Source organism: Microtus oregoni, unplaced genomic scaffold (assembly GCF_018167655.1).
Source record: "Microtus oregoni isolate MIOR12 unplaced genomic scaffold, Mior012 000036F_ref0000092, whole genome shotgun sequence".
Taxonomy (NCBI): domain Eukaryota; kingdom Metazoa; phylum Chordata; class Mammalia; order Rodentia; family Cricetidae; genus Microtus; species Microtus oregoni.
The window spans coordinates 2,914,552-2,942,500 of NW_024543095.1; the positions used below are offsets into that span (position 1 = coordinate 2,914,552).

General features: G+C 46.0%; 1 protein-coding gene across 1 annotated transcript in view; it reads right to left on the reverse strand.

Moving 5' to 3' along the window:
- Window positions 1–27,949, reverse strand: part of Alk (ALK receptor tyrosine kinase) — a 737,647-nt gene that overhangs the window by 90,912 nt on the left and 618,786 nt on the right. Inside the window, exon 9 of the mRNA XM_041630919.1 lies at window positions 10,190–10,359. Within this exon, the coding sequence (XP_041486853.1) occupies window positions 10,190–10,359 (170 nt within the window). The remainder of the gene's footprint in view (window positions 1–10,189; window positions 10,360–27,949) is intronic.

The window sequence follows — 27,949 nt, forward strand, 5'->3', positions numbered from 1 at the left end:
CGCAGTTCAAACCACCCATCCCCTCTCCTTCAAGATGGCTACCCACAATCCCAACACATCCCAGAAACAACAGGGAAACGTCCCTGTCTTTGGACCTCTGCTTGTCCTGATGCTGCCTCTGGAATTAGTGACCTTGACTCTCACTTCTCTAAGGTCTGTTTTTTTCTTGGGGACTGGCCAGTTAGTACATCTCTCCCATTCAAGTGGCTCTGACTACTGGAATTCTGGGAGTTCTTGGGAGCCTGCACAATGCTAGTGGGCTAAGCTGCCTCTGCACGCACATGTTCTCAAGGCCGTTCAGATTCTGACTTCGCAAAAGGCTGGCCATATGCATGGCGGGAACTTAGTATATGACTGTTGACACTTTGACAGTCAGTGATACGTCTCCAGATACTTCCGGGTTCTCCATCTGGCCCACAAGAGACTTGGAATTGTCATTTTATCGTCAGTCTGTCTTCCAAATACAGTTACACAGCAGAAGCATTTGGGGAACCTCTTGAAGGTAGGGATTCCAAGCCTAAAAGGTGGTCTTCTAAACAAACTCTCATGTATAGGGCACAGGGATTTTCTTGGTGGCAGCTGGGAGGAGAGTTTTCTGGCATATAGTAACACTCAGACGTGTGGGTCTGAAGCTTTCCTGGCAGCCTCGAGCCATTTCAAAGTACACTCTTCCTGCCTATTTTCTATTTCTTTCTTCTTTTCTTCTTTTTTATGTTTTATTTATTTATTTTTAGAAAAGAGGAAGTTTGGTGAGAGAAATCCTGGGATGATTTCTGCCAGAAATTAAGACTTTGCTGCATCATAAAATTTTGGGAATGAGACATCCACACCTCAGAATAGATCTTGGAATTGATTTCAGCTTTGAATTATGAAGCTTGTGGAGATGCTGGCTGAGCAGCGCCCAGAGCAGCTAATGAGGGCACTGTACTCTCAAGTGACACTCTGATAGATGCCCCCAGATGGGAGCGCTATTTCTCCTCCTCCTTCTTCTCTTCCTTCTCCTTCTTCTTCCTCTCCTCCTCTTCTGCCACCACCTCCTCCTGCTTGAACTTCTCTTTTATGTGGGCACACAGATAGACTACATTTCCCAGCATCCTTGAAGTCTGAATTCTAGTCAACGGAAAGTGAGAAGTAATAAACCCTTCACGTGTCTCTTTCCATGCTCTCTTCTCTACGGGTTAGTTGAATGTGAAGGATTCCAAGGCTAAAGAAAAGGTCAGGACCACAAGTAGAAGGGGTGTGGGTTCCCGAACTCACCAAGCACACCCATGTTTGATTGTACATGAGAAAGAAATGCATTTTATTCACATAGCACTCTACTTACGGAAGATGTACTGTTATTACAATCCATGCAGCTCGGTTACTGCTTAGGCACTCAGGATTTGTCTGTACTCCTGGCACAGGTGGGTGGGTGTCTAGCCTGCTCCTTGTGGTGATGGGTAGACTCTGTCCTTTGCTGGCTGCAGGAGACCACATGACCTTTCTCTTTTAGCTGAAGCCTTTCCCTCACAACACACTCTGGCATCATTGTAGGACCAGGGGCACCCTGGTGAGCCAGGCAGGGTGCATTGAGGGAAAATATTCTAGTACAGTTTCTATGGCTGTGTGCTGTACAAAGCTCTGGACTCATAATGGAAGCTTGGGCCCTCCTCTTGTCCTTAACTTTTTACCTGTGTGTTGATCATAGGCCTAAACCCTTGTCTGGGTGACCTGCGTGGCTGCCTGGTTCCACCCAGGCCACATTCAGCTTGCTCCACCAGGCCAGTCATTTTCTAGAATTCTGAATGACTAGGTTGTGTAGGTGCTGGTTGACCTCCTCATGGCTGACAAGCTCTCTACAGGGCCTCCAGGTGGCTCAGGCATGGACTCCATAACCTGGTTCTGGAATCGCAGCTTTTTCTGTAAGAAAACACTGCTGCCTCTGATCCTCAAGATCCCAGAATTCAGTTCCTGACTCTGGTAGCAGACGTTTGAGAGAAGCTGGATTCTGAAGCACAAACTCCTTTGCTTCCTGTGTGTCTCTGTACGAAATGTTCCGTGGCTTCTCTTGGAGAAAACAAGAGCTTGCGGGCCCACATGCACACGGCCCAGTGAGGTTCTCTTCAGCCCTCCAAGAAGCACAAGACAAAGGCAGAAGGAGCGGGACTCTTCCTTGCCAAGAGCCCTCGCTTTGAAGACTGTCAATGAAGCCAAAGGATTTATCCCTCATCCCTTGTGGGCTTTGGGAATGAAGATGTGTGTGTATGTGTGTGTGTGTGTGTGTGTGTGTGTGTGTGTGTGTGTAGGGATTTGAGCCCCTTTGGGTGAAGGCTTGTTAGGCTTAGTGATATAATTTATCAATGGTTTTCTCTAGGCTTAGGGTCCTGACTCAGGCTGATGTTGTCAACAGCGTGTTTGAAGCTCCAGCTGTTGCAGCCCTGACCCACCTATCGGGAGAACTGAGTTTTCTCTAATGTTTCTTGCATATGTGGGCTCACCTCAGGATGAACATGTGAGTAGCCCTTCCTTACTTCTTCTCTGAAGTTGTGGGGTTCTCTAGGCTGTCCCTACATGTGACTGCTGACTGGAAGAGAACCCCTTTTTGTTCTTTGTGTTCTTCCTTAATGTGTGGCTCTGGATCATTATTTAATCTCACTGGACCACAGTTTCTGAGAAACCCTCACTGTGGCATGGCTGGCAGAGAGAGGGCCCTGCCTAGCACCTAGAGAGGTGTCTGTTGGGAAGAAAGGCCCTCTGGGAGTTTTATTAGCGTCCATGCTGCTCTAGATTCACAATCTCCCTCCTCCGCGCACCCAGGCAACTGCTTTCCTGGCCAGACCCTGTGAGACAGCCTCCCTTGAAAGCTAAGCTGTTCCAGAACATCTATGGGGGACCATCAGCCAACACTAGATAGGCAGAAAATACTGGTTGAACAATAAATACACAAAGCTTGGGTAAAGATGAAGGTTGGTACCATTTCATCCCGAGAAGATTCATAGGATCATGTCTGGCTAAGTAGGGGATGGAACTGAGACCTCCACTGAGAAGCTGCTATGTTTGGGGACCTGTGGGACCTTGGAACCCAATCTTCTCATCTGAAAGTATATCCTAGCAGCCCAGCGTTGTGGACCTGAGCGAGCATCCTGTGTTGGGAGAGGGTATAGCCCCCTGGATGGAGGTGCAGGGTGGTTGTGGGTAAACGATAAGGGGATACAAGAGCCTTAGTCACAGAAGCCTTCCTAACAGAGGACAGTCCGTGCTGGCTTGTAGGGCTTTGCTTGGAGACATGCCTTTCCCCTATTCTGCATGCCTCTCTTCTGGGGAGGGTCTACACTAGAGGCAAAATAGTAATAATCAGGAATTTGAAGGAGGGGGCAGGCAGGAGAGGAGGGACACAGAGCCAGTCCCCTCTGCTGTGTCCCTCTGGTGACTAAAGAGGTTTCTGTCCCACCTGGTGTACAGTTTTAGGGCTGGGTTTCCTCAGTGTCCTCCTGGCATTGAAGCTTATTCCTAACCACAGGGAGGGGATTCATGAAATGTATAGCAAATGCCTTTAACTTTTATGCCTTTGTTAGATATGGTACATTAAAATATTTGCAATTAGAAATCCTTGTCAAAATCTATACTTGGTTTTGGAGTGGGAGCAGATGGTATGGGGACAGACAAAGGCATCTATAAAGATGATATGACTTGAAAAAGCACGGAAGGAGGCACAATGGCCAGGAAAGGAAGGGGGAGCCATCCTCTTTGGGTGATGCTGTCCCCACTGGAGGCGGGAAGTAAAGAAAATAGGCAGAGTATTCTGGGTTGAAATCAGAAGGTAGTGATGGGGATTAACATGGCAGACAAGGAACAACAAGGAGAAGAAGAGTTGGCTTTGGTTTCTGTTGCACTAATGGTTATGACAATCTAGAACATATCTAACGTTTGTGTGTGTACTTGTGCACACGTGTGCACATGTAGCTATGAGTGCCGATGCACATGAGTGGAAAGTAGAAGTTGATGTCCTTCTCAATCATTTCCCACATTATGAGATAAGATCTCGGACCAAACCTGCATCCTTCTGATTCAGCTATAGTGGCTAGCCAGCACGGACCAGGAGTTTTCCTATTTCTGCCTCCAGTGCTGTGATCACAGCAATGCCCGGCTGTTGTTGTTGTTGTTGTTGTTGCTTGTTTGTTTATTTTGATTTGTTTAAAGATAGGGTCTCATTGTATAACCCTGGATAGTCTAAAACTCTCTGTAGACCAGGCTGGCCTTGAACTCATAGAGATCCACCTGCTTCTGCCTCCTGATTGCTGGAATCAAAAGTAGGTGCGACAAAGCCTAGCTTGGCTTTGTTTTTGTTTTTAAATATAGGTCCCAGGGACTCGAACTTATGCATGCACGTGAGTACTTTACACCAGAAGCCAACGTGTGTAAAGATTTTAAGAATAAAATGTCGTGGGAACGTCAAGGGGTGGCGAAACAAAGGAAAAACGAACAACAAGCTTAAAATGTGTAAGAGATACGATCTAAAAATAACCCAGATATTTTGCCAGCCACAAGGCCTATGTGTCCCCAGTTTCCCACCTCTCTCCAAATTCTGTGCTGTATCTCCTCAGGCCAGGTCTAGGGAGCACACTGGCCTAAGGGTTAAGGGAAAATCATTTAACCTCTTTTGCACTCAGATTTCTCATACATAAAGGGAGTTAATTATAGTTTGGACCCCAAGGGGCTCTTTGAAAGATGAAAGGAGACAATGCTTGCTAAGTACTTGTTACAGTGATTGGCTAGCAGGAACACTCAACCCAAACCAGCATTTGAAACTCATCCATGGCTGGACCAGGAAGCCTTGACGCAATTTCTGAAACAATACGAGCTAAACACAACATTTCTAAGGTCATGTCTATACCTGGGAACCCAGGGTCATCTGCAGTGTCCGGCATCTCTACTTCTCTACATAGACAAGAATAAGAAAGTACCCCATCAATGCTTTACTGAGGGCAGAAAGATGGTACACGGAGGGAGACCATTTGTATCCATGGGACTTCTGAGTAAAATAGGGATGTTGTGGACTAAAGCCAAAAGTTGGTTAGGGAGAGAGAGTCTTTATGGCATATCTGGAATGAAGGCGCAGGGACATAACTCTCAGTTTAACTGAGCTCGTTTACAAGATGCATTTGCGAAACATCCCGCTTGTCGTTTAGGACAAAGGATGCAAAAGGGAACAGGAAGCCTAAATATCTCCAGAGGGAACGTTTTTTCTTGTTAGACTATGTATACAGCATACAGCTAAAAGCCTTCCTAATGGCAGTGTTGGGGAAGAGGAGTGTGCACAGGTGTGATAAGTTACACACTTTCTATTTTACTGTACGATTGCAGTGATTTGTGGGACACGATTTGATCCATGGTGTCTCCAGATCCATCTCGTAATGAGCTTCGCGCAGCAGCCTCCGCTCTGGAAGCGCGTCAAAGCGTAGGGCGCTGGGGAACACCGGGTTTAGGAAGATAGGTGATTGCGGAGAGGAAAACCCTGGAAAAGACTGGAGGTTACAGCAAGGGGAGAGAACTTGCTTTCCTTCCATTTTGAAGAAAGGCAAAATTAATTTCAGCAGAAATAATGGCATCCACATTTGAGGAGGGGGAAGAGTCGGGGAGAGAATGAAGGGAGGAACCCTAGTTACACAAGGTAGATCCCAACCATGACACGGCCCTTCAACATTCACCAAACTCACATTTGAATTGGTGCTGTCCTTCAAAGTCACCTTGAGAGGACACATCTCTAGTCTAGGGATGTTGCCACTGTTCTAAACATCCTTGGAGCTGCCCTTGTTACTCTTTGCAGTCTGGTTGTAGAATTATGGTCATTTCATAATGATAACAGGTGATTATGTCACTTCTATCATTTCGCATAGTTGTGAATGGGCAGAAGAAACACCGCTCAAGGATGTGCAGCTCCCAGCCGCCAGCCTTTTACACCCATGGCCCAGCCACTGAGATATTACAGCCTGCTGTGACGTGGGAGCCATCTGACCACGTGTCTTTGGTCTCCGTGCTCAGCTTTCACTCTCCACTCACAGGCACCAGGGCACACGATTAAGATCAAAGTCTTTCTTATAAAAGGATGCTGACAGGACAGTGACCACAGACAAAGAGAGTGCAGGCACCGGGCGAGTCTCTCAAGAGGGTTCCCTGTCACAAGAGTAACAAATGCTGTTTTGTTTCTACTGACGGGATGCAGCTGCTGCTCTGATGTATGGGACACTTTGTGGTCGTATTTTTTATAAAGTGGTTTTGTCTGTTTTGCTAGAAGAGGTTGAATAGAGGAGGTGTGCTGGACAGAGTCCAGGGGTGAGTTGTGAATTCATAGTTCATTCAGCTGGTCTTGGGCACCATATTCGATTCTTCTCAATACATATTCTGCCAAACGTGGATTATGGAGTGTCCTAGATGCTAGGCACAGTATTAGGTTCCGAAATCAGTGACATATAAGATAGAGGCATGAACTCTGCCTTGGGAGCTGAGTCAAATATTTAAAAAAAAATCATAAAGTGACAAGAAAGCACAGGGATGTCTCGCGAGCCACAAGGACACACGGTGGGCCACAGCTAGCCCAGGACTCAGGGAAGGCGTCTTTAAAAAGTGAAAGTGGGGTGGTTTGTGGAAGGCGTGGATGGCAAGGGAAGAATGTTAATGTGGAGGGAATGGAGGATGGGAAGCCTGGATGTAAAAGATTTTATAGCATGGTACCACTGAGTGGAGAGGAGTTTTGGGCAGAGAGAGGGAATGCATGGTAGGAGATGCTGAAGTTGGGGCTGGACACATGCACATACACTTAAATAAAGGCCTTGTTAAAGAAGGTAGAAGGAAGCCAGGGAAAAGAATGGATTTGTGTTTAGAAAGATTGCTCAGCGGCCTCCAGAGACTATGGGCTGATAGAATACTTCCTAACACATAGAGGGTGGAGAAGCTGGGAGTGGAGGTGATCTGAGGAAGCATAGGGATAAAGTTCCTAATGATTTCAAGGTCTGGGATTAGGGTGCTGTTGAAGAGGAAGGTGCTGAACAGTGGGAGTGAGTGTCGTGGGATGAAGGCTGCAGATACATATGCATATATACAGTATTAAGGTCTTCCTCCCAGGTTAGGGAAGGGAGCTGGTTGTCCTTCGCTCACTCTCTTTTTCTCCTTCCCTAATCGTATTCTTCCAGTCCACCCCCCCACTTCTGCCTTTTCACTCTATGGCAACCTAGGCAGCCACAGCTCTCTCTCCTGAGAGGAAGGCAGAAGACAGTGCTTTCTGCCCCTCCATTAGAGACTAGCACCCAACAAAACACTGACGGTTTACATAGTTGCAAGAACCTCACCTTTATGGTTCATACGACTGGATATCACTTCTGATCTGACTATGCCTGCCTCTTCTGAGGCACCGTGTGGGTGAGAGGGAGCTGTTGTCAGTTTTAATTATATTCCTTATTAGTAGTTTTTACTGATTAAGCATTTTAGTGTGGACCAAGAAGCTCATCAAACACTTCTCTTCCCCACACCTGAGAGGCAACTGTAAGTTTCTATTTTACACAACACGCCTTATGCTGGAAGGTCAGGGGCTGGGTTTGCACTGTTTGTTCAATAAATTCCATACGCGGCCACTGAAAGGCTGGAATAAATGATGCTGTGATGAAAGCTCTAACACACTATTACACATAGATTCTTTAGATAATTATATCGCTTATTCCCATAACAATCTGGTGAAGATGGACTGATTACAGAAGGGGAAGACGAGGCTCCGGGAGGTGCAGTCAACAAGGACGAGGTCATGCAACCAGCAAAACTAGTGACTGTCTGCGTCGAAAGCCCATGCAGGCTCGCTCATCAGAGCTCCCCTCCCAGCTTTATCCTCCAGTCACCGCTCAGTCTGGTTAGGCTTTAGAAAGTGACAGTCAGTCGGTTCACCCACGGTTCCTCATTGTAAGCCTCCAGGCGGCATGCCTCTCTACCGCCTCTGGCTTTGCGAACATCTTGATGGCTGGCAGGTTCTTTGTGAATGGAGACACCCCCCCCCCCAACCCGTAATTATGCAGGAACTAGGTCACAATGCATTCAGAACCAAGCTGGGTTTTGTCTGAGCCCTCACTGGACACTTTGGTCTTGGTATGAATATTGGAAATAGCATGGAAATACCGGTGTGCTAAATGGCCGTCAGCTGGGAGTGGGGTGGGGGCGGGAGGAGAAGGCTGGGAACAAAGTCTCTTTCAAAGGAACCTTCAGAAGAAAGGAGCGAGCAGAGTCAACATTTCACTTGCTTTAAATTCCTGGGACGGCCATGAAAGAGAGAGCTTGCTGGGTTGTGGAGAGAGGGGAGAAACAACACTTTGATTCGTTGGAATTAATTCTACATTTCCCAGGAGAGAGGGCTCCAGCATCTCCAGAGAGTTTCCAATTCCCATGTGTGACCCCCCCCCCCCTGCCCTCCACAGTTCCAAAGAATAAAAGAGCAGCCTACGGAGGCAGCACCCACATGTCTTCCTCCACTTTAGTTAAATATGTTTGTCCCAGGGACATTGAGCCGGGGGACATCCATGGGTTTGGATCATCATGCCACGTGCATCTGAAGGAGTGGGTGGTTGCTGCTCAGGGTTGGGAGGAGGCTTCTCCCTACGACAGGAGAGCTCCCATTAGGAACTGCAGGGAACAGCACATTTTGAGGTTTGGAAGAACTCAAAGCCCAGACTCACACTTAAAAAGTCTCATGACAACACACATCACTCCCTACCCTGCCTCGAGTCTTTAGTCCACATATCTCAGAGGTGGGGTCACCAGAATGGCAATTTGAGTATCTTCGATAAGACTGTTCTGAAGCCTTCGCCTAACAGTAGAGTAGGATGTTCAGCCAATATCAAACGGTTTTCCCTTCCAGTCCTCTCTGCAGAAATGACCCCACCCTGCCTTTTACTGTAGACCATGTCTGCGCCCACCCACGGAACATTCAGCATAGCACGGTAGAGTGTCACAGGACTGCTCCGGTGCCAAGTCATTTTTACTCCAGCACGGCTTGCTTCAGGCTGACTGCAGGTGGCAGGGTAGTGCCATCTTAGGAAGATGAGGGGCAGCTGAACTCCACGGGCATCCGCTCCAATCCAGTGCCATGTGGAGGTGAAGATCTTGTCACCTGACCCTATCCATTCAGAAGGGGGAAAAACTGGGGTGTGAAGGCCCACAGGATCTTGTCCAAGGTCACAGAGGTCATTAGTAATCAAATCCAATGAGGACCAGGGTCCCTGGCAGAAGCTCATCTTTGTTTAGTGAAGTCTCTGGCATCTACCTTAGTCAACCCATCTCCGGGGTGGAAGCAATAGAGCTTTTGGGTTCGGTCTTGGTTCTGAAGCCAACTTGTGGGTATTTTGCTCCTTTGATTTTCCAGCTTCTCCTCTTTCAGAGAGTAGTAGGGGATAGTGATAACCCTTTCTCACCTACCAAGGTTTTGTTGTTAATCAGGGAAAAGAAAACTGGCAAATGGGAAAGGAAGGCAACAGCCACCAAGTGAGAGGAAATGCCATGGAGACATGAAACCCGAGTGTTATTCGGTAGGAGATGGAGTGCCTCATTTTCTTCTCTTTCCGCACGCAAATCCTGGAGGAAGCTAATGAGGCCAGGTGAGAGCCACAGGAGACGAGTGTTCATTAGCACAACATCTCTTGAAGAATCTCGCACTCCCAGTAATGGGCAGGGGATTGTGCAAGCCTGTGTGTGTACACGCTTGTGATGGTTAATATTGATTGCCGACTTGACAGGACCTAGCATCGCCTAGGAGACAGACCTCTGGGCATGTCGGTGAAAAAGACTTTTAGATGGGGTTAACTGAGGTTGGAAGATCTAATCTCAATGCGGACAGTACCATTCAACCTGTCCATTTACTCGGACTGAAGTAGAAGGAGAAAGTCAGCTGAGCACTAACCAGCATTTGTCGCTGTCTGCTTCCTCACTGTGGATACAAGGTAAGCAGCAGACTCACGCTTTTATCAAGTGATGACCACTATGGTGGATTAAACCCCCAAACTCTGAGCCCAAATAAACCCTTCCTTCTTCAGGTTGCCTTTGTCAGGTGCTTTGTCATAGCCATGAGTAAAATAACTAAGAAAATGTCTTAGATAAAGGGTATATGAAGGGTGAGACCATCCTACTTCATCACTTGTAAAGTAAAGCGGAGTAGGCAGGGCAGATAGGAACTCACCTATCAGTCACATCCAAGAGCGACAATACTGTCCACTGCCACAGGCTCAAGCCCTCATCGGCGGCGACATGCCAGACCGTTCGGCTTTGTTCCTTCCCAGTTTTGTTCTCCACCAGCACCAGGGATACATTTCCTCTTAAAGCCCCATGGATAAGCCAGGACATGCGGAGCTGTCGGGAGAGAAGCATCAGTTAAAATGTTAGTGTTGATTGAAACCCTCAAGTACCCTTCCTGGAGCTCTCTGCTGAGGCTTAAAGAACGTTGTTGGAGGCTCACCAGACTCCAGTGAGGGCAGCAGGGTGTCCACTGCCTGTTCTTGTTCACTGCTCAAGTTCAAGGATCTGAGCCGGGACCAACAGTGAGCAATTCTGAGGCCTTACTAAGGTTGATGCTATCACCCCAAATTTCACAAGGGTCTACCTCTGCCATGGAACAGTGGGGCTCTTCAGTGAGCTTCTTTCAGCACAGCCAAAGATTCTGCCCATGGACTCAGCTTACTATGTGACTTCATGTGAGGAACTATTTTTCATTCAATTTCTTTCAATTTACGTAAAATAGATTTTTTTGTATTCCTTCTAATAATTGCAAGTCTTATTTGAACAGTGTCAGATCACATGTTGGTAGGCAAAAATCACACACACACACACACAAACACACACACACACACACACACACACACCTATATATCACGGTTTCTTAATATAGTTATCTTCCCAAACGAGGATGCTGCTTTGCCAGGAGGAAGCTGCAAGCGTATGTTTTTGTTGTGTTATTATGAAAGGTTTCTATGGCACTCTTCCCTAGAGGTTTAGAAGGGAATTGTCACTAATCATCTTCCTAAGAAACTTTAAATGTAGTCATGTTCAGAGGCGTGCATGCCACAGACTGAGGTTTGAGATAAAAAAGTGTCTGATCGTGATAATCTACAAACAACAGCTGAACTGTAAAAGAACTCTCTCCCTGCTCAGGTTCTGAATGAAAAAGGTGTCTGGAGAGAGAAAGGCAAAGCGCGCTGAGTTCTCATTAGCTATGGCTCTTGGGTTCTCCTGGTGTGAAGAGACACTTCTCTGTAACTCCCAGCCTTCGTCTCCTAACCCCTTCCTGGCGGCTGCCTGGCTGTGTGACTGAAGAGGACCATGCCACTGGCTACTGCAGTCTGACAATTCACAGTGTCCTACCTACAAAACCTGTCTCTAACCAAGCCCTGCTTGGACCCCGGGTCCCATTCTGGTGAGTGTGATATATAGTCAGTCATAGATAGCCTTCTCACAGGTACCTTTCCAAGAGGACAAATACTTGCTTCCAATGAAACCTCTCAAGGTAACTGAATGAATCTGTCAATTTTTACTATCCCTACCCAGTTTTCTTGTATGTCTGGATGCCATTGTTTGGAGAATTGACGTCTACCTTTGGTAATACGAAACTCTCTTTCCTATCGTCTATGGCATGCAGTGTCCTGGTTGGGACATGTCAGTCACACGTCTCTCATCTGGCCCCAGAACACAGTGGATCTGGACTTGTAAAGTCATTCTGCTGTGCCTCGGTGCCCTTGGTGGCTGATGCTACTTACTTGTTCTCTGTACATCTCCACATTTGACTTTTGGGCACACCTAACACTTTGGGTAGCTCAAACTCTTCCTCGTACAGTCCTGGGCCCCAGCTCCTGATGCACTGATGTGATTTCCACTTCTATGAGAAAGTTCACTCTGGCCTCCCCTTCCCAGCCTAAGTGTCTGCTTACTTATCCATTTGCTTCTGTCCTAGAGGGAGAGGAATTCTTCATTTTCTCCGTTGTGTGGTTTCCTGTTCCACCACCTTCTAGGCCCTGTCCTTTCAATTGATCTCCTTCTTTATCCACCATCTCCAAACTTGCTGCTTCCATCTCCTCTGTTCACAAAGGATCAGATCTCACCCATTCAAAAAAAAAATAAAATAAAATACCTTCTACCTTCTATTTGATTCTTGTGGCTCTTCTGGCTTGCAACCCATTCCTGTACCTCCGCTTAGATGTTCACCTATCTAGTCACAGGGAGTAAATGATCTTTCCTTTTTATTCTCTTTTATGCTAGGAAAAGAACCTAAAGCCTTGTGCATACCAGGCCAGCACAGTACCACCGGGCTTCATTTCCATTCATTCTTCAATCTTTCCCCGACTGGCTTCTCGTTTCAGTTCCTCATTATCCCAACAACAGAAGACCCGCTGCTCTTGCCTTTAGAACCTACCCTCTGAATCCAGCCATGGCTCCTAAAGGACCCCTTCCTTGCCCTCTCCCCTCTGAAACCTCACATGGACCTTTGTCGTATTTTTTGCTGCCTGTCATCTGTGACTCAGCTCGACAGCTTTCAATGGTTTCTTATTCTCCACTGGGGGGAAAAAAAATCAAGGCAGTCATAGTCCTTTATGATCTAAGGAAATCAACGTGCTAGCTCTTCAGTGAATACTAATGGAGCCCCAGGCTGCGTCACATGTATGCGACAGAGACGGACACACAGAGCTTTCTCCATCTTCCAGCCATACGCTTTAGCTCAATCAGGGCTGGAGGGCGGAAGAGAGAGACACTAGAGTGGACAGAGGAGTGAGAAAGGAACCGAGAGAGAGGAGCCAGGAGGAGACACGTGTGTGTGTGTGTGTGTGTGTGTGTGTGTGTGTGTCTAAGAGAGAGATAGAGAAGTGGGGGACTGGCTTGAAGCATTCCTAGACTTCTAAGGAAGTGCATAAGGCTCCTTCATGTCATCAGCCTCTGGGATGATCATCTCCATATTCACAAATACTTAAAATATTTATTGTGGTTCATCCCATGCAACACTTCCCTACTCTCCTATTGGGATATAACTTGGAAGTTAGACTGAAAACAGTGTTGTCTGAGAGTGCTGTAGAGCCACTCGGAGGTCCACACAAGAGACACAAGACAATGGAAGAACTTTGGCATTCCCGAGACTTCAGTCACCAAAGCTATTCCTCCAAACTCGAAAGAGTGATGTGTAACAAGGGTCATACCTAAATATAATAAAAGCTATATACAGCAAGCCGACAGCTAACATCAAATTAAACGGAGAGAAGCTCAAAGCCATCCCACTAAACTCAGGAACACGACAAGGCTGTCCACTCTCACCATACCTCTTCAATATAGTGCTTGAAGTTCTAGCAAGAGCAATAAGACAACATAAGGGGATCAAGGGGATTCGAATTGGAAAGGAAGAAATGAAACTTTCGTTATTTGCAGATGATATGATAGTGGTACATAAGCGACCCCCAAAACTCCACCAAAGAACTTTTACAGCTGATAAACACCTTTAGTAATGTGGCAGGATACAAGATCAACTCCAAAAAATCAGTCGCCCTCTTATACACAAAGGATATGGAAGCAGAGAGGGAAATCAGAGAAGCTTCACCTTTCACGATAGCCACAAACTGCATAAAATATCTTGGGGTAACTCTAACCAAGGAAGTGAAAGATCTATTTGACAAGAACTTTAAGGCATTGAAGAAAGAAAATGAGGAGGATACCAGAAAATGGAAGGACCTCCCTTGCTCTTGGATTGGGAGGATCAACATAGTAAAAATGGCAATTCTACCAAAGGCAATTTATATATTCAATGCAATCCCCATCAAGGTCCCATCAAAATTCTTCACAGATCTTGAGAGGACAATAATCAACTTTATATGGAAAAACAAAAAAACCCAGGATAGCCAAAACAATCCTATACAATAAAGGATCTTCTGGAGGCATTATCATCCCTGACTTCAAACTCTATTACAGAGCTATAGTGACGAAAACAGTGTGGGACTGGCATAAAAACAGAAAAGTCGACCAATGGAATCGTATAGAAGACCCGAATTTTAACCCACAAACCTATGAACACCTCATTTTCTATAAAGGAGCTAAAAGTATACAATGGAAGAAAGAAAGCATCTTCAACAAATGGTGCTGGCATAACTGGATGCCAACCTGTAGAAGAATGAAAATAGACCCATATCTATCACCATGCACAAAACTCAAGTCCAAATGGATTAAAAACCTCAATATTAGTCAGAACACATTGAACCTGATAGAAGAGAAAGTGGGAAGTACCCTACAACAGATGGGCACAGGAGATCGCTTCCTATGTGTAACCCCAGCAGCACAGACATTAAGGGCAACATTGAATAAATGGGACCTACTAAAACTGAGAAGCTTCTGTAAAGCAAAGGACACTGTCACTAAGACAAAAAGGCAACCTACTGACTGGGAGAAGATCTTCACCAACCCCGCAACAGACAAAGGTCTGATCTCCATAATATATAGAGAACTCAGGAAACTAAACTTTAAAATGCTAATTAACCCAATTAAAAAATGGGGCACTGAACTGAACAGAGAATTCTCAGCAGAGGAAGTTCAAATGGCCAAGAGACACTTAAGGTCATGCTCAACCTCCTTAGCGATCAGGGAAATGCAAATCAAAACAACTTTGAGATATCATCTTACACCTGTCAGAATGGCTAAAATAAAAAACTCCAATGATAACCTTTGCTGGAGAGGCTGTGGAGGAAGGGGTACCCTCATCCATTGCTGGTGGGAATGCAATCTTGTGCAACCACTTTGGAAATCAGTGTTTCGGTTTCTCAGGAAATTCGGGATCAACCTACCCCTGGACCCAGCAATACCACTCCTGGGAATATACCCTAGAGATGCCCTATCATATGACAAGAGCATTTGTTCAACTATGTTCATAGCAGTATTATTTGTAATAGCCAGAACCTGGAAACAACCTAGATGCCCTTCAATGGATGAATGGATGAAGAAAGTGTGGAATATATACACATTAGAGTACTACGCTGCGGTAAAAAACAATGACTTCTCGAATTTTGCATGCAAATGGATGGAAAAAGAAAACACTATACTGAGTGAGGTAACCCAGACCCAAAAAGATGAACATGGGATGTACTCACTCATAATTGGTTTCTAGCCATAAATAAGGGTCACAGAGTCTACAATTGGTGAACCTAAAGAAGCTAAGTAAGAAGGTGAACCCAAGGAAAAACATATAGTTATCCTCTTGGCTATGAGAAGTAGACAAAATGGACGGGGAGAAAATTGGGATCTTGGGGGTGGGGTGGGATGGGGGTAAGGGGAGATGGGGAGAGAAAAGGGAGAAGGGGAGGATGGGGGGAACTTGGGGAAAAAGAATGATTGGGATAAAGGAAGGTTGGATAGGGGAGCACGGAAGCACAATTCTTAGTTAAGGGAGCCACCTTAGGGTTGGCAAGAGACTTGAACCTAGAGTGGCTCCCAGGAGCCCAAGGAGATGTCCCCAGTTAGTTCCTTGGGCAGCTGAGGATAGGGAACCTGAAATGACCCTATCCTATAGCAATACTGACGAATATCTTGCATATCACCATAGAACCTTCATCTGGTGATGGATGGAGATAGAGACAGAGACCCACACTGGAGCACTGGACTGAGCTCCCAAGGTCCCAATGAGGAGCAGAAGGAGGGAGAACATGAGCAAAGAAGTTGCGACCACGAGGGGTGCACCCACCCACTGAGACAGTGGAGCTGATCTACTTGGAGCTCACCAAGGCCAGCTGGACTGTGACTGAAAAAGCATGGGATAAATCCGGACTCTCTGAACATGGCGAACAATGAGGGCTGATGAGAAGCCAAGGACAATGGCACGGGGTTTTGATCCTACTGAATGTGCTGGCTTTGTGGGAGCCTAGCCAGTTTGGATGTTCACCTTTCTAGATATGAACGGAGGGGGGAGGGCCTAGGACTTACCACAGGGCAGGGAAGCCTGACTGCTCTTTGGGCTGGAGAGGGAGGGGGAGAGGAGTGGGGGGAGGGGGAGAAGGGTGGGAGGAGGGGGAGGGAAATGGGAGGCTGGGAGGAGGCGGGAACTTGTTTTTTTTTTTCCTTTTCTCAATAAAAAAAAAAGAGTGATGTGTAAATAGAATTAAAATAGCCAAGTAAACTTTCCTTTCCTCTTAATATGGGACCGCTTATATTTATAACAGAAAACACACCTAGAGTCAACATGAAATCTAAGACATGCCGCCGTAGTGGCTGGTTTTCAGAAACAGAGAAAGAAAGCTTAAACTAAGACTGAGAACTGGCAGTCAGTAAACCATTAGTAAACGGGCTCGGTACCATTCAATATTCCTTGATCCTTGGGTCTGCAGGGAGATGTGTCTACACACGTGTGCTTCCTCAAGACGCAACGTTCCAGAACCAACCTTCTAATCTGCAGCTACCCCCCTGTGACCTCTAGCTTCTGCCTCTGAGCCAGTCTTTGCTGTTTTTCCTTCCTGAGCCTGATCCTTACCCTAGGACCTGCAGTGTTAACCTGGGAACTTGTTAGAAAGGCAGACTCTCTGGGCTGTCTGCAAACTTACTGAATCGGAGTTTGCAGAGAGGTGCTGAGGGAGAGGGCAGCCTCCGGGGCTCTTCCCTGGCGTTTCTATGACTCCTTTACCACCTTTCCAGAATTCACTGGAAGCAACCGCCCTTTGCACCAGTACTGGCTCTCTCGGGCCTCTTCAAACTACTCTAGTTTCCTGGCTTGAGGACTAAGGGTGAACTGAGAGCCTGTGCTCCTAGACCGAGGCACGTTAACTGTGCACCTCAAGCTTCTCGCCTCACCTCCTCCGAGACCCCACTCCCTTGCCTAGTTTCAAAGGTTCTTATGGAGACTGAGTGAGATAATAAATGTGATACCATGAACCGAACGTGAAATCAGTGGTTTTTCAACCCGGGCTGTAAGTTAGAAACACCTATGGAGTTCTCCAAACTGCTAGTGTCTGGGCTCCACTGCAGAGACTCTCGGTTAAGAAGTCTTGGAAGGTTCTTGTTAGTGGTAGGTTTTAAAGTCCCTCCAGGTGATTTTGAAGTGAGACCACCATAGAGAAGGGACTACTTAATGAAGGAAATAGCTTGGCTCTCCCAGTGAGGGGGTCCATTTTCATCTTAGACTTGGAGTTAGAAGCCATTCTCCATCACCAAGAAATGGCTTTATATGTGTCCACAGTTACCAAAGCAGAACGAGGTGACACTCCAATAGGGGAGGTCACAGCTCTCAGCAGAGGCCTTCACGGGATGTCACATGGCCTTCCCAGGTGAGACTGAGGATACTTCAGGCAGTGAGATCCCAGGGCTGAGGCTGAGCAGGACTAGCCTGGGTCAGAATTGTCTCCTCTTCGACCTGCATATCAAGGTCCTTATCACCGTCATTTTTGTGCGTATATATATGTGTGTTTGTGCATGTACAGGTGCACATGTATGCACAGGCAAGGGTACATGCAGGGCCTAGAGGAGAGCTGGAGTGTTGTTTGCTAGCTTTGGTCTTTGTTTTGTTTTGAGACAGAGTATCTCCCTGTTCTGGAACTCACAAAGTAGGCTTGACTGGCCAGCCGGTGACCCATAGGAATCTCTGTCTGTCTCCACATCTCATGGAGGGGATTACAAGAACAAGCCGCCACACAGGGATGCTGAGGACCAAATTTAGGTCCTCAGGTATGTAAGACAAATATTTCACCAGCTGAGTCATCTCCTCGGCTCACCAACTTCTCAGTACCAAGAACTGGAGGACTTATGTCAAGACTACCAAACATCCCATTCAGTTGCTGTATCTAAAAGCACTAAGATGGTGGTTTAGATAAAGTTTCAAAGCAGACTGTAGGCTGTAGCTCTTCCTAATGATTTACATTTCTCTTATCCAGCTATAAAGAGCCCCTTGCATGTCACTTGACGTAGATTCTTTAAGCCAACTGTACACAGTGCAACTTGACAGCAAGTTCCCGTGCCCATGGCAGGCACAAAACATTCTTGGAATTTAATCTTAATACTTCTTTCTGTCTGGGTGGCTTATAGGGTATGGAGTCATTTTCTTTATTTTTTTAATTTAATTTTATTTAAATAACTTATACACCAACCTCAGTTTCCCCTTCCTCCTCTCCTCTCATTTTCCATCTACCTCCCCTTCAAAGAGGGATGGGCCTCCCAGTGGAACAAAGCATGACGCATCAAGTTGAGGCAGGACCCAGCTCCTCCCCTTGCATCAAGGCTGAGAAAGGTAATCCAGCATGGGGAACAAGTACCCCAAAGCCAGCCAAATGTCAGGGACATGTCCTGATCTCTCTGCTAGGAGCCTTACAAACAGACCAAGCTACACAACTGTCGCACACATGCAGAGGGCATAAGTTGGTCCCACAGAGGCTCCCTAACTGTTTGTTTGGAGTCCATGAACACCCATAAGTTCAGGCCTGCTGTCTCTGTGGGTTCACCATCATGACCTTGATCCCCCTGGTGCATATAATCCCTCCTCCCTTTCTTCAGCAAGAGTCCCAGAGCTCAGTCCAGTGCTTGGCTGTGGATCTCTTGCATTTGCTTGCATCGGTTACTGGATAGAATATCTCAGATGGCAATTAGGGTAGTCACCAATTTGAGTACAGTAGATGGCCACTTCAGGCACCCTCTCCACGATTGCTAGAAATTTTAGCTAGGGTTATCTTTGTGAGTTCCTGGGGGCTTCCCTGGTTTCTACCTAACCCCCAAATCTTTCCCATCAAGATGTCTCTTTGGTTACTCTCCCTCTCCATCCTGCCTCCAACTTACCTCCCACACCCAGCCAGCCCAACCTGCTCCCTCAAGTTCCCATTCCTCCATTCCCCTCCCCTAGTCCCCATTTTACTCTTTTATTTCCCCTTCCCAGGGAAATCCATGAATGCCACTTTTGGTCCTCCTTGTTATGTAGCTTCTCTGAGGTTGTGACTTGTAGGTTGGTTATTCTATACTAGCTCTACTACAGAGCTGTAGCAATAAAAACAGCTTGGTATTAGCATAAAAAAGACTTGTAGATTAATGGAATTGAATAGAAGACCCCGACCTAAATCCACACACCAAACATTATACAATGAAAAAAAGAAAGCACCTTCAACAAATGGTGCTGACATAACTGCATGTCATCATGTAGAAGAATGCAATTATATCCATATCTATTGATCTGCACAAAACTCAAGCCCAAGTGAATCGAAGGCCTCAACATAAATCCAGTTATATTTAACCTGATAGAAGAGTAAGTGGGAAGTAGTCTTGAACACACTGGCATAGGAGACTACTTCTTGAACATAATACCATGGCACAGAAACTGCAATCAACAATTAATAAATGGGACCTCCTGAAACTGAGAAGCTTCTATAAGGCAAAATGGCAGCCTACAGAATGGGAAGAGATTTTCACCAACACTACATCGGACAGAGGGCTGATCTCCAAAATACATAAAGAACTAAAGAAACTAGACATCAAAATACCAAATAATCTAATTAAAAATGGGGTACAGACCTAAATAGAAAATTCACAAGAGAAGAATTTCAAATGGCTGAAAGACATTTATTTAAGGAATTGCTCAACATCCTTAGTCATCAGGGGAATGCAAATCAAGACAACTCTGATACACCATCTTACACCTGTTTGAATGGTTAAGATCAAAAACACTGATGACAACTTACGTTGGAGAGGATGTGGAGTAAGGGGAACACTTCTCTACTGCTGGTGGGAGGGAAAACTTGTACAGCCACTTTGGAAATCAATATGGTGAGTTTTTAGAAAATTGGGAATCTATCTACTTCAAGATCCAACTATACTAAACCTGGACATATACCCAAAGGGTAATCAAACATATCACAAAGACACTTGCTCAACTATCTTCATAGCTGTATTATTCATACTAGCCAGGACCTAGATGCCCCTCAACTGGAGAATGGGTAAGGAAAATGTGGTCCAGTTATACAATGGAGTATTATTCAGCTATAAAAAACAATGACCTCATGAAATTTGCAGACAAATGGATGGAACAGGAAAAACATCATTTTTAAGGTAACCCATACCCAGAAGGACAAACATGGTATGTACTCACTCATAAGTGGATATGAGGAGTGAAGAATGGAGTCATTTTCTAGTTGACTTTGAATGCCTGAAAGTTGCATTCTGCATTTTCCCGCAGAAGTCTTATTTTTATACCTACATCCCCCAACTCATGGAGGTATTATCCCAGCTTGTTGTGGTTTGAATATCAAATGCATCCCCCCGCCACAACCAACTCACGTATCGAATGCTTGGTGCTCAGTCAGCAGACATAATCACTGGGGGAAATGTAGCAGGAACATTGACTTCATGAATGAATTATTTGTGTGTGATGGCATCATTGGGAGAGGACAGAAAGTAGGAGGTGGGGCCTGGTTAGAGAAAGTGTGTCACTGGGGGTGTGCCTTGAAGGGTGCATAGTGTCCTGGACCCTCTCTACATCTCCTCTTTGCTTCTTGGCTGCCATAGAGAGGACAGCTATCTCTTGCCATGCCCTTCCTCTATACTGTTTTCATCTGGCCACGGATCGCCATGAAATAGTGTCAGCTCATAGACTAAGATCGTTGACATCCCGAGCCAAAAAGAATCCTCTGTCCTTTACGTTATTTTTTGCAGGTTATTTTCTACAGCCACAGAAGTTTGGCTACTAGGTACCCACTTTTCACAAAAAGAATCTGGGGTAGAGAGAGGTGAAGTCAGTCACCCACGGACACTAAATACAAATGCCGCGGCTCGGAACACTCCACCCTGCCTGTATGCATTCTTTCTACTACACAATGCTGCACATATATGTAGTATGTCGGGGCAATCCTTAAAGCTTTAGGAGCTTAGATTCTTGCTTCATGAATCATGGTCCTTGCATCAACGATGTTGGCATCCCCTGGGAACTTCCTACAAGTCTGGGGTCTCCCATCCCAACCCGGCTTAGCTGAACTGGAATCCCTATTTTAACAAGATCTTATCTGAAGACTCTGAGATAGGAGGCATTAGGGAGACAGTGAATTTTAAGCCATGACTCACCATTGTCCCTGTCGGCCAATTAGTGGTATATGCGTGTTTACACAAGCATGCAGAATCTTGCATAAATATAAATTTATAAAAAAAAACCCACCTGTTTAAGCTTGTAACAATATATTCTTTTTAATCCTTCTGGATGTTTTCTAATAGATACATGGCATAAACGGCAGCTTCTGACTAATAAACTCTTTTGCATGCAGACAGTGAGTGAGACAAGTGAACAGAGACGCCACCGGGACCGTGCCACCAGCAATTATATCTCCTGGCTCCAGCTGGCCCTTTCACCAGGGCCGTTTTTTCCCTTGCCTCTGGGTGGGGCTTGATAGACTTTCCAATTATGTGGTACCAGTGTTTGTCATTTTATTAATTAAAGTTCTGTATGTAAAGCAGGCCCAGCATTGTGGCTAGGCCTAATGCTATTATTTCTCTATGGCCCTTTCCTTCTCCAGAGGTAATTACCGCAATTTTATGGTCTAGAATGTGCCCCGCGTTTGCTATGCATACCCCATGTCTGTTTCAGAACAATCCCTTCAACTCATAAGGAAAAGAAATTGTAGTAGAATTTAGGCTGAAAGATTCAATGGCAGCAAATATTGTTCATGCTGCCTGCAGTGTCCACACCCCTCCCCTGAAAATGGAAAAAAAATGCGTGGGGAGGGGATTTTTATAGCTTTTCAAATTACCAAAGGGCTGTGGGAGTTCCCACTAGTAGAGCCCTGAATCAAGGAAGGATGCTTCACTGTGCATTTCACAGAAGCAGAGGGAAACACACTCTACTAGACAAAGATGTGCAAAGATGAACTTGACTGGAGCGTGATCAGGTATTCTAAATGTTCCCTGCATCAGGGGTCATGTGACCGAGAATAGATGCCCAAGGCTAGAGTTGCTATCAGGGGCACTGGGTGCAAGCTGTCAGGTTTGAATGTGAATTCTCTCCCCTAGACTCGTGTATTGAGCTCTGGGTCTCCAGATAGTGTGCTGTTTGGGAAGCTAGGGGAATCTTCCAGACATAGGGTGTAGCTAGCAGAGGTAGGACAACAGAGGCTGGCCTTGAGGGTTCCAGGTTGGCTCTGCTTCTGGCTTGAGCTCTTCCTGATCCACAGAGATATGAGCAAGCTGCCTCACGCTCTTGCACGGCGACTGCAGGTGACCGTCGTGAATATCACTGTTCCTTTCTCACCCTGACGCTGCAGGCTATAAGAAAGTCTCTCTCCCTTAACAGTTCCCTGTCACATATTCTGTCTCAACAGTGAGAAAAACAGCTAACACAGTGCTCAGGGCTCTTCTCCAACCTAAGATAGCAGAAGAAATTCCAGGTATGAACTTATAATTTTAAGAATTCCTTGATTTCAGTGTGGCATTCCATTAACTTGAACTGAGAATATTGACTCCTGGCAAAAATCCACTGCTTTCTGTTCTCCATCTTCTAATTCAACTGGAGAAAGTAAACACCAATGCTCTATAAATAGCCTAATGGAAAAATCAGCCCAAGACAGTAAGAGGCTGGCCAGATGCAGATTTTTTTTTTCTGATAGCAGACAAAATATGATGTTGGCAAGTACTTGCAATTATAGGCATTTAAGAAATGCTGGATTCCTGGCTACTTAGGAGGTTTAAAGATCAAAATTCTTCTTGAAAACTTTGTTAGGGACCACCCCAGACAGGGACTTTTCAGATTGTTTTTCATGTAGATTGCTCATAAAAAAAAACCCAACAACCTGGGATCCCTGGATAGTAAGGCTATGAAGTCACAGATATTTGCTTTTCTTATTGTATTTTTTTTTTTGATAGGGTTTCTCTGTAGCTTTGGAGCCTGTCCTGGAACTAGTTCTTATAGACCACGTTTGTCTTGAACTCATGGAGATTCATCTACCTCTGCCTCCCTAGTGTTGGGATTAAAGGCATCTTCCACCACCAGTAAAAATTATTGCTTTTTTATTCCCCCCTTTTTAGAGTGAACATCTACAAAATTTGATAACTGGGACAAAAACTTTAAAATTAATTTAGGATATATAATTATTAAAATCAAGCTTATGAGAAGGAATACTGATGTATGAACAACAAGAACAAGCAAAGAGAGAAGACCCCAAATTTATATAGCTCTTTAATTGTCTCTGTGTCCAGGTCTTTGTTTCCCCATTTGGAAGTGCATCAGTCTTGGGCAATTTCATCTGCCTTATTCATGCTTCATGGTATTTCTCTAATGCTCTCAAATGAGCATCACACACCTTTATAATCAGAAAAATAAACGCTATATTTAGAAAGGCATAGGAAGGACTCTGCTGGCAAAGCAGGAACAAAAAGTTCTCTTTACCACCTCAGAAAAGGGTCAGTGCTCTCAGCTGAGCTGTGGGCTTTGTGAGGGCCCCCGAGAGAGAGGAGCTGTGAGGGAGGAGGTGGCAGAGCAGGGGCACTGGTTCAGAGACAGTGGCATGTCTTTTACTGTCGTGGCATTTCATTTGTATTTTAATAAACAAAGCTTGCCTGAAGATCAGAAAAGTAAAACAGCCGCATTGGCCAGCCTTACAGACCAGGCGACAATGACACACACCTTTAATCCCAGGAGCACAACGACACACACCTTTAATCCCAGGAGCACAATGACACAGACCTTTAATCCCAGGAGCACAATGACACACACCTTTAATCCCAGGAGCCACAATGACACACACCTTTAATCCCAGGAGCCACATAGCTTGCCATAGGAACCAGGTGGTAGTGGTGCACACCCTTAATCCCAGAACTAAAGAGGATTGTAAAATGGGAGGAGACAGCTCTCAGTCTCATTCTGAGATTCCTGGAGGCAGGATCGCCATTTCGGACTGAGGTAAGAGCCAGTGGCTGGCTGCTTTGCTTTTCTGGTCTTCAGGTTGAACCTCAATTTCTACCTCTGAGTTTTTGTTAATCATGCTTCGTTTTACTTATTATAGAATATCTCAGAGCCTCAGGGTCTTTGAGAGTGGGGTCAGTTGGTGGTGCTGTCCTTGCAGGGATTTAATCAGATTCTGTAAGTCCCTGGCTCAGCTTAGCAAAGATATTTGGTAAATGTTGGGTTTATTCTCCTGTGTTGGAAAGGGCAGGTAGGAAACCCAAGCTAGAGATATAGCAAGCAAAGGCACAGAACAGGGTGGAAAGAAAGAGTCTGTGTTGAGGATTTTAGGGTTTTTTTTTTTCCCTCCTAGATTCTTTAGAGAATTCTCTTTCCATTCTTCTCTTTCTATTTTATAGAAAGAGGAGGATCTTTTCTTCAAGAATATACTGGTATGATTTCTGACAAACAGCTTCCTCTGAGCCAGTTTCTCTATAAATTTTAGAGGCAATGCTGGGAGACAGACCTGTAATCCTCCTCCGGGGAGCGGGGTTGAGTGTAGGTAACATTTCTCCAACCTTCATGGACAGCTGTTGGGAAGACTGTGACCTCAAGGAAGTGTGTGCGTGTCTATAGACCCAGAGTTCGGATGGCCTAAAGGTATTATGAATTATGTCCGAATGGACTTGTAATGGCTGTTGATTACTTCAGCCAGTTAGCATGTATCCTGGCAGAGCTCAACACATCACAGCGAGGGGCTGACAGAATGCTAGTCTCCAGTTTCTTAGCGCCGTGTGCTGAGGTAAGAATTACTTCGCCTCACATGTCTCCATAGACCTTTATTTGTTAGGTCTCTGAGACACAAGGAAGAGGCTTTTCGTAGCCGCTCTCCTTGAGGGGCTGTGTACTTAATTAATTAATTAATTATTGATAAAGTGGGTTTTCTCAGCATGTTCTGGCACTATTGCTAGTAGAACAATTCTCGCAACCTGCCCACACATTGCTGATGGCCTGAGGGGAGAAGAGAACACAGTGGGCTTTAGCAGGGATCTTTCTTGCATCCGAACATGGCAGGAAGAGGGGGAAGGGCCATAATCGCCTCCATTCATTATAGCATCGTGAGGACTACAACATTTGTTCTCCTCTGATGGTAGAAACAGTCTCACACAGCCAGTAAAACAGGTATTTTTTCCCCCCAATTTGGAGGCATGACTTGCCAGAGGTCAGATGGAGGTCAGATGGGTCCTTGGTGATGCAGCGCTGGGATTTAAACCCACGTGACCAACACTGAATTCAGCAACCTTGGAGTGTTTAGAGATCTGACATTGGACCAACCTGGTTTAGGCCACAAGGCAGCAGACTGACCTTGGGCAAGACATTCAACTCTCTGAGCCCCAGTTTCTACATCAGGAAATGGTCACACCTCTTACCAGTTTGTCCTGATAATGAGGCGATGGAAGTAAAATGCTGAGCACAGGAGCCAGCTGGGTGCTAGGCACCAGGGTTTAGAAGCCCATCCTGAGTTAACTTTACATACACAAAGAGTCCTTTCTAGCCTGGCTGAGGGAGGGTTTCTGTCTCATAGGTGCCAAGGATGAGGGTCTCTGAAGGCTCTAAGATGTTTGACTTGCTTTTAGGGTAACACAGATGAGTGACACACAGAAACACAAAGACTGGACCCCGTTTACTGAAAGCGAACTTCTCTTCTCTTTCCTATGAAGTAAGCACTCCAGAAAGAGTCCCAGGATCTTCTGTTGCCCCTCCCCACTCAAAGCAGGGTTAGGATCAATGCTTGCTGGCTCAACCCTGTTGACTCTCCAAACCACAGCATCCCTGTTCTGCTAGCCACTGGCTCCACACTCCCAATAGATGTCTGTGAGCTAAGTAGTCAAAGCAGTCAAGCCCACAGACCCAGCCTTCTTCTTCATATGTAGAACAGAGAAGATCCATTCACTCCCAGGGCCAGTGTAAGGCAGAAGGAGCAGCTCTGCTCTCCCTGATGTACAATGGAGTCTCACTACAGTGATGCCTTTACGGGATAGTTGCTTTTGGAAACCTAAAGGAGGGCTTTGTATGCTAGGCACACACCATGGGCCTTCAGAAAAGCCATTTGGCAAGTGCCTCCAGCACCACTCCAGTCCCCTCTCCTACCTCCCCAAAGCAAAAAGCATTTGCCTATTGAAGGCTTTCTGAGATTAGTGTCTCCATCCCTGGGGGTGCTGCTCCATACAGAGCCAGCTGGATCTTCCTGGGCACAGGAGACAGTATGTCTGTGGGATATGGGGAAGGGGAGGCAGCTACCTGAGGCTCCTCCCACGCTGCTCTGACTTACTTCAGATGACTGCACCATCCTGTAGGAGCCAGAGAGGCCTCATACTTCCTGCTGAGCTCCAACTCATGCTCTCCTGGACAGAGAATGCATAATCCAGATGGATGCCATAGATCCAGCTTGTGCTCCTGACCCCAGTCCCAGGGCAGAAGGAAGGTGTTTTTCAAATGGCTTTCCCCAAAGATACTGAATATGCAGAAAGCATCAATGTGAGTGTGTGAACAGCCCCTGGCTAGACCAGTGTGTTTGCTCCTAACTGAAGCAAAGGTTGAAGCCTGGGCACTGGGATGACTTCTTCCTGAGATGAGGAACTGCATCTGTAGAGACCTCTGAGCATCAGATAAGATGTGGCTGGATACCCACAGGAGCTCTGCCTAATGGGTATCTCGGTCCTCTGATACCAGACTGGAAGGACTCGTGCTTGGTGGGAGGGAAGGAGGTGATATTACCCTCCAGTCCCTTCTAGATAGTGTTAGTCCCTAATGGGCTTACGAGAGGAGTTCTCCCTCGACCATAAAGTGTTTGTACCGCACTGCTTGGCCACACAAGAACAGAGGTGGGGCTTGGGTAGACCCTGCTAGGGATCAGCTCTTAAGTAGGGACAATGGGTGAGCAGAGGCGGGAGAAGGGTGGAACTTTCCTCTTGGTGGGACCTGTGTGGGTTCTGGAAATGGAAATTTAGAATCAAGTTTAAGAGGCCTTGCAGCTGCTGTTTTCCTTCCCATCAGCTGACACTGGCTAGACACATAAGGCTAAGACCAGGGCACAGACAGGGAGCACATAACATAGGAACCCCTATGAGGGAACAGCAATGCCCCTATTACAAATAGAGTGCTGTTCCTTCTGCCTCTACAAGTGAGAATCCCTCTGGTGGGTGGTGGAGCTCCGGATAGGCAATTGTGATGCCAGGCATATGGTGGCTCATATCAGCCCCCTCTAAGCTAAGAAGGTGTCATCTATTCTACAGGGCGGCATGACGCTCAGGATCAGGAGGTCTGACCATTGGTCTTGACTTATTGTGTTGCTTTGGGGCTCTGGTATATTTCTTTTCTGTCTTACTAAGAAGAGTTTTTCCCTCTCTGGGGCAACCTGGTGTGTACTCTAAACTAGATCATGGGTGGAAAAGACTCTGACATGGACATGCATAGAATCTGCTCTCTGAAATGGGCTGTATCAGCTCTCGGCTCTTCCTGTACATTGCCTTGTCTGTACCTTGTTTGGGCAGAGGCTGCGGAAGTAGAGCCCCCACTGTTTTAGTTTTTCCTCTGCATCAAGCCTTCAAGCCTCTTTATTCTTGGTATCCTTTTTTCTTTTGTTGCGTTTCCATAGGAGGTTTGTTTTGCCATGAAGTTTGAGAAACTGAAAACCCAGGCATTAGGAGAGTCCCCCTGTATTTCCTTTCCTGTCTGCTCAGAAGGACATGGGGGCAGCTTTGCTTGAGTCTGGTCAACACTGATGAGTCTCATGCTGAGACGCCGTTGAAGGAAGGGCTCCATGTATGGTCACCAGAAAAGACTTTAAAAATCTAAACAATTGATGATCTCTTGCAGCCGCTTTTCTCTTTCCCATCAGCTGACACTGTCTAGGCACATAACGCTAAGACCAGGGCACAGACAGGGAGCAAATTGCATAGGAACCCCATGAGGGAATAGCAATGTCCACCGTTTCTATGGGACAATCACTATAGGGTATCTTTTCTTAGCGGGGTGTGGACAGAGCTTGAAAGATGGCAGAAGGGAATTTGCCAGGCCGGTCTTCTTTCCCAC